The 11,961-nt window shown below is 62.9% G+C and overlaps 3 protein-coding genes across 10 annotated transcripts in view; 1 reads left to right on the forward strand and 2 right to left on the reverse strand.

Moving 5' to 3' along the window:
* ZBTB46 (zinc finger and BTB domain containing 46) overlaps window positions 1-4,698 on the forward strand; it is a 51,592-nt gene extending 46,894 nt beyond the window's left edge. For all 5 annotated transcript variants that reach the window (XM_070381391.1, XM_070381394.1, XM_070381390.1 and 2 more), the window contains one exon: window positions 1,522-4,698. In XM_070381391.1, the coding sequence (XP_070237492.1) occupies window positions 1,522-1,893 (372 nt within the window). In that variant the 3' untranslated portion in view covers window positions 1,894-4,698. The remainder of the gene's footprint in view (window positions 1-1,521) is intronic.
* A 191-nt stretch (window positions 4,699-4,889) lies between these two features.
* On the reverse strand, window positions 4,890-8,492 carry SLC2A4RG (SLC2A4 regulator). The gene is made up of 7 exons (XM_070382019.1): window positions 8,184-8,492; window positions 7,752-7,876; window positions 6,720-6,829; window positions 6,131-6,294; window positions 5,959-6,059; window positions 5,447-5,863; window positions 4,890-5,359 (listed from the first exon to the last, which is right to left on the reverse strand). Exons 1-7 carry the CDS (start codon window positions 8,490-8,492, stop codon window positions 5,248-5,250), a joined length of 1,338 nt encoding a protein of 445 aa, XP_070238120.1. The 3' UTR covers window positions 4,890-5,247.
* Window positions 8,493-8,518: 26 nt separating this feature from the next.
* On the reverse strand, window positions 8,519-11,849 carry LIME1 (Lck interacting transmembrane adaptor 1). Of its 4 annotated transcripts, none has more exons than XM_070381409.1 (6): window positions 11,398-11,849; window positions 10,914-11,002; window positions 10,412-10,537; window positions 10,004-10,233; window positions 9,570-9,919; window positions 8,519-9,471 (listed from the first exon to the last, which is right to left on the reverse strand). In XM_070381409.1, the coding sequence occupies exons 3-6, from the start codon at window positions 10,507-10,509 to the stop codon at window positions 9,193-9,195; spliced, it is 957 nt and encodes a 318-aa protein (XP_070237510.1). In that variant the 5' UTR covers window positions 10,510-10,537; window positions 10,914-11,002; window positions 11,398-11,849; the 3' UTR covers window positions 8,519-9,192. The 4 variants fall into 4 exon arrangements, with proteins under 4 accessions (XP_070237510.1, XP_070237511.1, XP_070237509.1 ...); XM_070381410.1 differs by having other exon boundaries at window positions 10,004-10,088; window positions 10,176-10,233; window positions 10,412-10,463; window positions 10,914-11,849; XM_070381408.1 differs by having other exon boundaries at window positions 10,004-10,088; window positions 10,176-10,233; window positions 10,914-11,849.
* Between the last annotated feature and the right edge of the window lie 112 nt (window positions 11,850-11,961).

Here is an 11,961-nt window from a genome sequence, read left to right on the forward strand (position 1 = left end):
GACCCTACGGCCCCTGGAAGGTCTGACAGCCTGGCTCGTAGCTCTGGAGCAGGTGCTGTGTGGATGTATTTGCTTGGCCAGGAAGTGATAGAGAAGGTCATGCTTGAAACTGCGAGGCAGAGTCAACAAAAAGCGGGCAAGGAACCCTTGGGTGGGTGAGAAAACAGGGAGGTCAGGCAGCCGGGGGCTGGGGGCAGGAGAGAACATTGGGTGGTGTGAATGAAGGCACCTCAGGGCTGCATGGGCTGGCCAGCAGAGCAAGCCACCAGGAGGCATAAAGGGGCCACATCTCTGCGGTGAGGGGCCCAGGTGCATCCTGGCACAGGGCTGACCATCCAGGGAGGCCAAGGTGAGATCTCAGGCATGACCCTGACGGAGTAAGCCGAGGGAGGGAGTGAGTCCAAGCCCACCGTCATAGCACCCGCATCCTTCCTTGCCCATCCATGCATCCATTCAGACAAGTGTCTGGCCATCTGGTGCTGGTGGACCAGCTCCCACAACTCCCCAGGAGCTGCCCGCACCGCCCAACCCTGTTGTGACCAGACTGAAGTCTTAGCTCTCTGGTTGGGAGAGGGTTGCATAAGTCCTAGATTTAAAATGTAGCAAATGATAAGAAGCAGGAAGAGCCCCTGACCTAATGATCTGAGGCTCTGTGCTGAAATCAGATTCTGTGAGGAGGCCCAGTTCCTCCTGACATCCATTTCAGGCCGCGTCCGGCCTCCTGCCTGCCCAGGCTGGCTGGCAGCAGTCCTCGGTCCTTGTGGTTGAGGTTTAGTGTAAGAGCACAGTAGGGCAGATCTTCAAGGTGGTCTGCGGGACCCCTGAGCTGAGAAGTCCAGGGCACTCGGCCAGGCACTCAAGGGAAACCTCCGTAGGCCTGTCGGTCGGAGAATTCAGAAAGGCTTCCCTGTTCCCCTCGGAGCCCCTAGCCCTGCCTGCCCTGTGGGTCAGCACTCAGCCCAGCTCTGGGCTGTCCTGACGACGTCCCAGAAGTCAGGTGGTCGAGTCACCCCTGGTCACTGCTGTCCCGAGACTGCCATCAACCATACCCCCATGCCCCAGCCACTGGGGGCCACCAGAGTCCCATCCATCCCCTTGTGGGGCAAAAGCTGGGGTGTGGCGGAGGTGACTCCTCTGCCATTTTTGCTGGAACGTGTGGGGAGCAGCACGACCTCCAGTGAGATCTGAGCCTGGGGCCAGTCCTGCTGGGGGACACGACCAGCCTGGTGCCCAGCACACCTCTGAATGGAAACAAGTTTTGGTGGCACCTGCAACTCTGTATGTCCTGGCTTTGTGCCTCAACCCCTGTCCAGGGTTAGGGGTGTGAGCAGCCTAGTGGATCGAGTCTCCACCCCTCACTCAGACCTCACCCTCTGGGCCCCCCAGTCATCCGTCTCCCCCTGCACTGACTGCCAGCCCCCACCACTGACCACCATCCCCCCTCACTGACCTCTGTCCTCCCACACTGACTGTCATCCCCCGGCACTGACCGCCCCCACACTGACAGCCGTGCCCCCGCAGGTGCACAGCAAGGACAAGAAGTACGTGTGCAAGCTGTGCAGCCGTGTGTTCATGTCGGCCGCCAGCGTGGGCATCAAGCATGGCTCGCGGCGCCATGGCGTGTGTGCCGACTGCGCAGGTGGCGGCGGGGCCGGGTCCCTGGATGGTGGCGGCGCAGAGGGCTCCCCCGAGCTGTTCGCAGGCGACGGGCCATACCTGGAGGACCCTGAGGACCCACGCGGTGAGGGCGAGGAGGAGCTGGGCGAGGACGAGGATGATGTGGGCCTAGCCCCCGAGGACACACTGCTGGGGGACAAGGAGGACGACGACTCGCCACGGGGGCCCCACAGCCCCACGGGGGGCGCGGACAAGGACTTCGCCTGGATCTCCTAGGCCAGGCGAGCAATGGGCTGCGGCCACCCTCACCTGTGTGTGCCCCGGGCCCCTTCTCCTGCTGCCCCCAACCCCTCGTGGAGAGCAACCTGGGGCTCTGAGGCGGCCGCTGCCCCAGCTAGCGGGGCTGGGGTCACACACAGGGTGGAGGCGCAGAGTGGGTTTGAGCCTTGAGAGAGCCCTCAGCATCTCCCCAACCTGGGGCACATGGCGGGCCTCAGGGGAGCCCAGGAGGCTGGCGGCCAGGAAGGGGCCAGTGCTGGCCAGGGCCTCCTTTGTGTCCCTGAGGCCTGGGTCCCGGGGCTGTTAGGAGAGTTCCACTGACCCCGGCCATCCAGGGCTGAGTCCCCCCAACCCCTTGTCAGCTGCAGAGGGACTGCTGGCGGCTCGAGGGCTGTGCCTGCGGTGGCAGCCTGTGGGATCCAGGTCGGGCGTCCACAAAGGCCTGCGGCCCTCCCCCTTCTGGGCTTTGGTGCTCAACATACAGCAGCTGCCGACCTCGGCCAGGGCGCCCAGGTGCTATCTCCCCACGGAGGCAGCCGGGCGGACAGGCCCAGGTGCTCCCACTGCAGGCGCCTCCTCTTTCTCCGTGTGCACTTCTCTGAGGGCCGGGCCGGCCTGCCCCTCAGCCCCGCCGTCCTGCTGCGCCTAGGCCACTCCTGCTGACCCTCCCGGGCGGCTTGCCTTCCTTGCTGCTAACGCCGGAGGGTGTCCCTGACGCCCGTGCTGCTCATGCCGCCCGCGGGGGCCACCCCACTCCCCAGGTGCTCTGGGTCCCAGTTCCGTGAGTCGCTAAGGGAACTGAGGCCGGCACGTGAAATGGTTTTGTTTGGCATTATCTTCAGAGTTGTCTTTCCTTTGGCTTCTTCCCGAGCCTCGCCGTCTTGTAAACAAACTCATCCACCCTCCTCTCTCTTTTCTAAGGGGCTGGGGTCCCACCTCGTGCCGTGAGGACGCTGCCCGCTGCCCGTCCCCATCAGGCTGCCAGTCCAGCACCAGCCTGTCTTCCTTAAGGCTTGTGACACATGCATTCCGTCCTCTGCACCCACCTCTCTCAGGAGCCCCCAAGGGACCCCAAGTCAGGGCCCTGAGGTGCTGAGCTGGGGCTGGAGGAGAGCTGGACTGGGTTTTCTCTCTTCCCTTAGCCTGCACTGCATGGCTTCCCTGTGTTCCTGCCGGGTTCCCGCTCCTCTTTCTAGATGGAGAAAGGCAAATTCCACCAACCCCTCCCAGGTGGCTGCTGTAGGGGTGGCGGGGGGCAGTCAGGGCTGGCTGCAGGCACCTGGATGGTGCTGTCCTTGAATCCCTGCCCAGGGGAGAAGTCACAGCTTCATGTTTTGTTTTGTTTTAAACACCATCAGCCATGTTTTTCTCAGAAGAGGACTGCTCCCATCCTCAGCTGTCAGCATCCTTGAGGGAAGGGCCGGCCGGCGGGGGCAGGAGCCCAGGGTGAGGGGGCTCTGGAGCCCGCGCCCCCTTCTGCCTTTCATAGTGGGGCCTGTCTGAGCCACTCAGTGGGGCTCCCCATTGTGGACCTTTCCCCCACTTTCTAAACCCTTTTATAAACAAGACTTACTTTCTATCAGATGCATTTGGAAACCAGACCTTTGCTACCAAGCATCTCTGGGTTTTGTACAGGGCCACCTCTGCGCCACTCTCAGGGCCTGCCCACTCCCACTCTGGACCACCCTGGCTGACCCCTCCGGGGCCCTCGGTGCCACAGGGGTGTTTTCTCCCTCAAAACGATACTTCACTGGGAAATTCACCTCCCGCCCCTGAGCCCGTGTTAATTCTCGTGTAAGCTGGATTTCAGAGATGGAGGCAAACATGAAGGGAAAGACATGTAATGAAGATTTTCTTTTTTTAATCGTGGTTTTTTTTTTTTTTTCCAAAGCAATGTTTAAACTAATAAATATTTTTTTATGAAGCGGAAAGCGTGTAGATCACATCTCACATTTTTGTACCTTCCCGTGTATGCGTCTGTGTTCGGCGTCTGCATCACCAACGCGGAAGGTGGGCCATCAGGCGGCTCGTTCTTTGGGGTAGGGGAGGGGCGGAGAACCAAGATTTTGCATCAAGCTCTGGATCCTGACGGGGTTGTATGTTTGGACTCTGGGTTTGGGAATAGTCACAACACTGCCAGGACTGGATAGGGACCTCGATTGAAAGGACACAGCTACTGCTTCCAACTTTGCACATCTTCCTTTTTAGAAAAAAGAACTCTTGAGAAAATGCAAAAACTGGAACTTTTTGCAATATTATATGAAAGATAATCTTATTTTCGCTCATTCTGTGACATGTGCAACTCTTAAGAAAGCCATACTTAATGGTGTTTTTATTTTTAGATCCTATATTGTGTTTTGTACCCGGCCCTTTTTAGAACTCCTTGTAGTGAGGGCGCTGTGTGTGTGCTTTTCTTAAATATTTATTTTTTCAACATGCTTTCAACCTGTCAACAAAAACAAAACAGACAAAAAAAGGGCAGTGTTTGAAGATTGTTGATTTTTTTTCTGGGGATAATCTATATTATATCGACTTTATATTAATGACTATAAACCTGTGTTTGTATTGGAAACGTGTTTCACATTTGTGGGGGGTCTTTTGTAATCGGTCGGTGGAACATCAGGGCTGTTGCCTGTTTCCCTGGAGCCATCGATGCCAACAGCACCTCCTCCCTAGTGGTCTTGAGATTTCTTATCTGCTGGGTGCGCTCTGGGACCCCTGTGGGTCTCGTCTCTGTGACGGGATTAGTTAGATATTCTTGCAAAGCGATCACTTTCAATAAATCGGGAAATTGCTGCTTGAGCCATCGCCTCGTGTGTGTTACAGACAGCGTCCCCTCCTCCGGCCTTGCCCTGGGTAGAGGTGGCCAGAGGGCGCCCCACCCCACAGCCCTTTGTGGCCTGGCTACTGGCCTCCTCTCTGCCCATCTGCTACCCCTGCCTGTGGCAGGGTCCCAGTTCCATGTCCCTTCCCACCCAGGAGACAGACACAGCTTTTGGAAAAGTCCCGAATCTTTAATTTTACTCTTCGCCTGGTTCAGCCCAGACGTGAGACACCTGAGCAAACACGGCACAGACATGCGCCTGGGCCCTCAGTCAGGTGAAGTGCGGGCAGGGGCGCCCCTCCCTGACACCCCTCAAAGTGCATCGAGGACGCCCTGCATGGCCCCGTCACACTCCTGACAAGTCCAGGGCCGACTGGGGGGCGGCCACCCCGGGCCGAGGGGACAGCGGTGAGGTTTGGCTTTAGTGCAAAAGGCCAAAGGCTGGTTTCTTCAGAGGCACTTCTGAGTGGTGGGGACCTCCCCTCTTAAAAAGAAGACCCTGCAGCTCGGAGAGGCCCTGGGCAGGCTCAGTCCAGGAAACGCTGGCAGGCCTTCTTCCAGCGGCAGGCCGTGCACCACAGGTCCCGGTGGTCCATGCCGTACACTTTCCGGCACTTCTTGGCATCACCCCGGGGCTTCCTGAGGGAACACACAGATACATGGGTGCTATCAGGGCTGGGCCCCTCCCTGCCTGGCGCCCTCCCTGGCCCCTCTACACACACCCACCTTGGGTTGGCACTGGGTTTGGCTGGCAGGGCTGGCGCACAGGCCCTGACAGGGGTAGGCTGTGGCTCCAGGCGGACGGGTGCCAGGCAGCCCTGAGAGGAGGCACTGCTATGGCCTTGTGCTCCTTGGGAGCTGCCCGCAGCCTTACCCACCTGGTGGGCATGGTCACTGGGGCACACCTGGGAGGGGGATGTGGTGCTCAGCACCGGGGGTGGGGGCATGGCAGGCAGGCGCAGAAGGCTGGGCAGGGCCAGAGGCTCCAGCGGCTCCAGGTGGGGAAAGGCAGGTGGCACCGAGGCCGTGGGGGACCCTGGGGTCAGGCCGGACAGCCCATCGGTCAGCGAGTCCATGCCGCTATCCAGCTCTGTGTAGTAGAAGTCCTCCTCGCCATCGCTCTGCTCCAGTTCAGCCTGCCTCCTGCAGGGTCAGGGGAGCAACGGGGGATGAAGGTGGGGTTGAAGCAGAAGCCTGCCTGGCACTCCTGCCCCTCCCCCCTTCCGGCCCCGCCGCACCCCAGGTGCACCAGGCGGATGTGTCTCTGCATCCCCGACGCGGAGCTCAGCACCTTCCCGCAGCGCTTCCACAGGCACTGGAACAGCCCCTGCAGCGAGCTCTGGGCAACAGGGGGCAGTCAGGCTGGGCATCCCCCACGTCTACCCCGCCCCAAGGGCCACCCCGGCTCACCTTCCTCTTCCTCAGCGCGGACTCCCCGAACAGGAAGTGGGCTGCCTCAGGGGGCAGCGGTGGTGAAGGTGTAGACGGAGAGGACTGGTCACTGGCAGGGTCCCAGCCCCCACCGCTGCCCGGTGGCTGCACTGGGGCCTCCCTCCAGGGCTCCAGGCACGGTTCTGTGGACACACACGGGCTCCCGTGTCAGGACTTTGGGGCCCAGGCTATGCTGCCTACAAGTCCCTGAATGCAGAGCCTCTGCCTGTTCACCTGGCCCCAGGTGAGCTTGAGGACAAAGAACCTCTTGAGGCGGCAGTGGCAGGGAGAAGGTGGCCACTACCACCTGGCAACAAGGCTTTCCAGCACAGAGAAGGAAACGTGGAAGAGTCTGGGGTGCGGAGATGCCTGGCCTGCCGGGTGGAGGCAGACAGGTCCTGGGCCGCAGAGAGGGGCAATGGGTGTCTTGATGTCCATTTCAGGACTCAGGAGATGTACTTGGAAGATGGTATTCCAGCTGGAGTCTGCCTGCCCCACCAGGCTTGACAGCTCGTAGGATCCTGAGCCCCGCCACCACCCCCAGCCCAAGACAGGTCTCTCAGCTCACCTGTGCTGAAGGTCACACCTGGGGCCCCCAGCAGGAGGGGGCTGGTGGACAGGCTTGTGAGGGCTGTGGCAGCCATGACCTCGTCCAGTCGGGCTTTTCCTGGGGGGGTTCTGGAGGAGATGGGGTAGGGGCAGGTGGGGCCCAAGAAGTACTCCAGGCCTGCCCCCTGGCCTGACACACGTGCAGGCCTGGGCACGTGTGTGCACCCGGCTCCCTCACTCCAGGAGCCGGCTGGGCAAGATGCCCAGCCCCACCCCCAGCTCGAGTTGCTAAGTCCCAAATCCCCAGGAACCACCAGGAACAGGCTTGGGCTGGGGTCTTCCTTCCAAAGCCTGACTTCTCTGCAGCCTGGCCTTTGTTCCACCGTGGCTTCTTCAAACCCTGGTGCTGGACAGGGGTCTGAGGCCCCAGACTGGTGCCGCCAGGCCTGGCGAGGCCTGGCCAGGCCCAGCCCTCCCCCCAATCACACATTAACCAGGGTTGTGCAACAGCAGCTGTGGGCCTAGAGCCAGGCCTGGGAGGGCGGGAGCAGCCAGCAGCAGCCAAGGGAGACTGGGCTGTAAGAACAAGCGGGTCCTGGGGCCCCAGGGGGCCAGGCCAGAGCAGGCCCTTGCCTCCACCGCCAGCCCAGGGGATCAGGCACCGGGGAGGGCTTCTCTGCAGACAGGGATGGGGAGATGGTCATTTGGGCCCAGGATTCCTGGACAGTCAATTCCACGCTGGCCTCACTGTCTCTTCTGCACAGACAGGGACATGCACACCTCCAAAATCTGCGTTTTGAATCCCAGGGGTTTGGGGAGGGGGTGAACAAAGCATGCTAATACATTGGTCATTTCTACTCAACTCTTCCAGGGCAGGGGAGCCAGGAGGCGGTGACAGAAACCCAGTTCAGGACGCTGACCTGCCCTCCATTGAGGCCCCCCTGCGGGGGTGAGGTCGAGAAGGCTCCTACCTGCGCCCATCCACTACTCCTGCACACAGGCGCACGTGTGCACACGACCCCACTGGCCTGGCACTCGGGCCCTGTCTCACCTATGCGCTGGCACTGGGATGTGCGCTGACGGTGTCGGGGGCCCGGCCGCCCCCGCCCCTGGGGCTCCGAGGTCCGCGGCTCGCGGCTCCGGCTCCTGGGGCAGCGCGAACTCAACAGCAGGGCCCTGTGGACGCGGCCGGCTCAGCGCGGGGAGCGGCCAGGTCCCCACCCCCACCGCCACCGCCACCGCCACCACCACCCAGACCCACTGGTGCCCGCCCCCAAACCGGCTGCGGCCGGTGTGGCCCCGCCCCGGCCCCGCCCCCGGCCGTCGCGGCGGGAAGCACTCAGGGCGCCAGCCCAGCCCCGCCGGACCCACGGACACGCGCGGCGACGCGCCGCCCCCGCCCGCCCCGCCCCGGGGCCCAAAGTTCGTGCAGCCCGACGCCATCTTCGCAGCGGGAACTTTGTCGGCGCCCCACGCCCGGTACCTGCGGCGGCGCGGGTACCGACACGGGCGCGGTCGCGGGGTCCCGGCCGGCGGTGCGGAGTGGGGACGCCCGCAGCCCGGGCCGGACGCCGGAGGGCGCTCGGCCTCCATGGCCGGCCGGCCGGACACCGAGGCTGCAGCAGCTAGGGCGGACGCTCGGGACGCGGCCCCGGGCCGGGCCGGGCCGGGCTGGCCGGGGCGCCGACCCCCGCCCTGGATCGGCCGCCGCCCGCGCCGCGCCGCCTGGAGGCTGCCGACCGGCCCCGCCCCCTCCCCGCGGCCCGAGGTCCCGCCCCCGCCCCGCGCCCATTGGCCCGCCCTGCAGTCACGCCCCGTCCCAGGCCGGCTGCTCCCGCGCTGGCCGCCTCCCGCGCCGGTCTAGGAGGGGTCCCGGCTAGCACCGCCCGCCGGCCGGGCTCCCGCCCCCGCGTCCGTGCGCCCGGGTCCCAGGGCTGGCCGGATTCCTCGAGGGGAGCCTCTGCTCGTCTCTTTGGCGGACCTCCCTGGAGCAGGTTATTCTTTAACGTACGACTGCCCACCTCTCCCGTCCCTTATGTAACTCCAAGGACTGTGGTGGAGCCTTCCCTGGCGATCAGCGGCCACCATGCGGCCCAGCTCACCTCTCTGAGGAACCCTTCGGCCTGAGGACCGCCCCCCAGGGCTTGCTCCCCTTCCCACTAGCCCGACCAGAGGCAGTCTCAGCTGACCTGGCCCAAGTACCTGGCACGCCCAGCGGAACCAAACCCCACCCCCAAGGCTCTCAGGGTGAGAAGAGCAGGCTGAGGTATAGGGATCTGGGGCTTTATTGAGAGCCTGCCCTGCAGAGGACATGGCAGCCAGGATCCGGGGGACCCCACATGCTGGCAGCGCTGCTGTCTGGAATTTGTGTTGTCAGTTGCATGTGGGGGAGAGGCTGTGGGGGAAAGAAGGGTTCGCAGCCCACTCTGGAGGAAGGATCATCTGTAATTGGGTGTTCAGGGCAGGGAAGCGATGAAGACCCCTCCCCAGGCTTAGACAGGAAGCAAAGTGTCTCTGTGCCCCGCACACGTCCTTTCCTGATAGAAGTTGGAGCTCGGGGGCTCCAGAGGTGCTCCCATCTCCTGGATGCTCTCATACACGTTTTCCAGGAGGCTCTTGTCCATACCCAGGCCCCCAAGAGGGAGGACCTCGTAGGCTGGGTCACTCCCCAGAGCCAAAATTGCTCCCCCACCTTTGGGGTCTGGCTGGTCTGTGGCAGGTCCTGGGTCCCTCCTTTTAGGTTTGTTGACCCTGGAATACAGGATGTCCACCTGGAGAAAGGAAGCCAGCCCAGGGAGGAGTCAGTGCCATCCACTCAGTGAAGGATCTGCCCAGTCCCACCCACCCTATCTCATATCCTTTGGGTTACCTGAGTGGGTGGGATTGCCTCGACCTTCCCCTGCCCCAGGCCTTGGGGGCCCCGATCTGTTCCCCTGAACTTCTGGACACAAGCATACTCAGCTACCACAGGTCTGGCCTCAGGCCCAGGCCTGGCATAGCTGCTGGTCAGCCGTGCCCCTGCCCACACCCCAGAGCTAACTGCCAGCCTGGCCCTGGGGATTGTTGCCAGCCCCACGTTGGAATAGGTGGCCTCTGGGCCAGTGGAGGGCGCAGCCAGGGGCAGCTCCTGGTGTGAGAAGGGTGTTGGGGGCCTGGTTATGCCTCTGGATGCCTCCAGCCACTGTGGACGTAGGAGATCCATGCTGGCAGGCCGTGGAGCTGTGGGTGGAGAGAGGGCAGAGGTTACTGGGAGGTCTGGGGATGCCTGCCCACCTCCAGGCCCTGGCCCTCCCACCAGCTCACCTCTGCTACAGGGCCGGCTGCAGTGCAGTTCATGCAGCCTGGTGTCCGACTTGCTGAGGGAGCAGTGGGGTCGTCTTAGCAGTGACTGGGGGCAAGGAAGGCTGGTCGGCCTCCAGATGGCCCCACCCTGGCCCCAGCAACAGTCTGGCCCCAGGGATACTCTGGCACTCACCACTTCTGCTGGCATCGCACTGCCCTGCAGCCTGGACGGCTGCCTCCGTGCCTGCTTCCTGAGTGGCAGAGGGTCATCAGCCCAGGGAGGCAGAGACACGGGTCAGAGATGTCAGCCTCCGGTCCAAGGCCCGTCAGGAAGTATATGTACAGAGCCGTGCTGGGCCTGCCTGAGTCCCCCTCTCTGGCTGTAGAGCTGAGCCAGGCCCCACCCAGGGCAGGCAGGGATGGACATACCTGTTGCAGGTTGTGCACAGCACCCACAGCCAGAGGAGCAGTGTGAGGCACCCTAGGACCCAGAGAGCAGGAGGGACTGAGGACCCCTGTAGCCTCATCCTGTGAAGATGTGGACGAGCCTGCAAGCTGAAGACTGGTGCTGGAGACTGAGGGACTGGGGGACTGGGAACCCACCTGACAGCCCCACTTCTGTGTCTCATGCTGCCAGGAGGTCCCCTCCCCGCTGTGCGCTGTGACTCAGCACACAGGAAACCCCACGTCTCGGTAGCCCCTCCCTCCTACGGAGGCCGAGGGGGCATACCTTGGCGCCCACCTTCCCATCTCTGCCTGGGGGTGCTGGTGTGAGGTGTGCTCTGCCTGGCCCCTACAAGGACCTGAGTTGGCAAGGATGACCCAACTGATGGCTGAGCATGGGGCCTGATTAAGGCCCTGCTGTGGTCACAGGCTGAACTTGAGACCCAGGTCACACCCCAGGAAGGCAAGCCACAGGCCACAGACTCACCTATAGCCACGTCCTGCCCAGGAATGGCTCCTGTCCAGGTGGTGCCTCCTGGCCGTCCACTGAAGACTGGCCCTCCAGGGGTTGGGAAGCTGGGGAGTCAAGCAGGCTGGAGGGGCTACTCTAAACATGGACTCCCCTTCTCCCCCTGGCTCACCACCCCTCCCCCTCCCACTGCCCCTGCCATTGGATGTCCACTTCCTGGAGTCTTGGCAGAGCTGCTCGGGGGCAGGGGGGAGCAGGTGTCCAGTCGCACAGAGCTATGGGGTGGGGAGTCTCTGGAGGTGGGGGCCAGTCTGCCCAGGCCCAGCAAGTGGGCTTTCCTCACCAGAGGGCCCAGGTTCCAATGCCCTGACTTGGTAGGGCCCAGGTCCCAATGCCCTGACTTGGTAGGGCCCAGTCCTCCCAGACTCCAGCCCTCAGCTATCCTAGGAAGGCACTAAGGAGCTTGGGGCCCTGACCAGGCCGGAAGCGAGTGGGCACTCACCGAGGCCAGGACGTGGTGTGGCTCCTCCGCCGTCAGGAGGCCAGAGTAGCACTCACCGAGACCGGGGTGTAGTGCGGCTCCACCGTCTGGGGTGGCGGGCAGCTTGGGCACCTTGAGGCACAGTGCCTTTGTCTCTCGCAGCCCAGCTCCCCACTTCACTTCCTGTGCGCCTCATCTCATCTCCCCGCCACGGCAGCCGCCCCCACCTGCTGTGGCCCCGCCTGGGGTCTAGACAGTACTTGGTGGGGCGAGTCGGCACTGCCTCCACCCATGATGTGCCAGGTGCACGGGTGAGGAGACATGCACAACACCCCCAGCTCGCTGGGTCCTCCTGCCCCATTAACAGCACTACCCCGGGGCCCAGCATGGCCAAGGTCTCCTCCCACCACAGCTCCACCCATTTTTGGCTGTCAGGCACTGTTGGGGGGCATCCTAGGCTGTGACCCACATCTGGGAGAGCAGCAGGGAGGTTCCTGGCTCTGGGTTTGGGCAGGGGCAGCAGGCTCACTCAGGACCCCTCCAGCCCAGCCCTGTGACCTGGTGCAAAGACCCCTACTCCCCAAA

The sequence above is a fragment of the Bos mutus genome, chromosome 13, assembly GCF_027580195.1.
Source record: "Bos mutus isolate GX-2022 chromosome 13, NWIPB_WYAK_1.1, whole genome shotgun sequence".
Taxonomy (NCBI): domain Eukaryota; kingdom Metazoa; phylum Chordata; class Mammalia; order Artiodactyla; family Bovidae; genus Bos; species Bos mutus.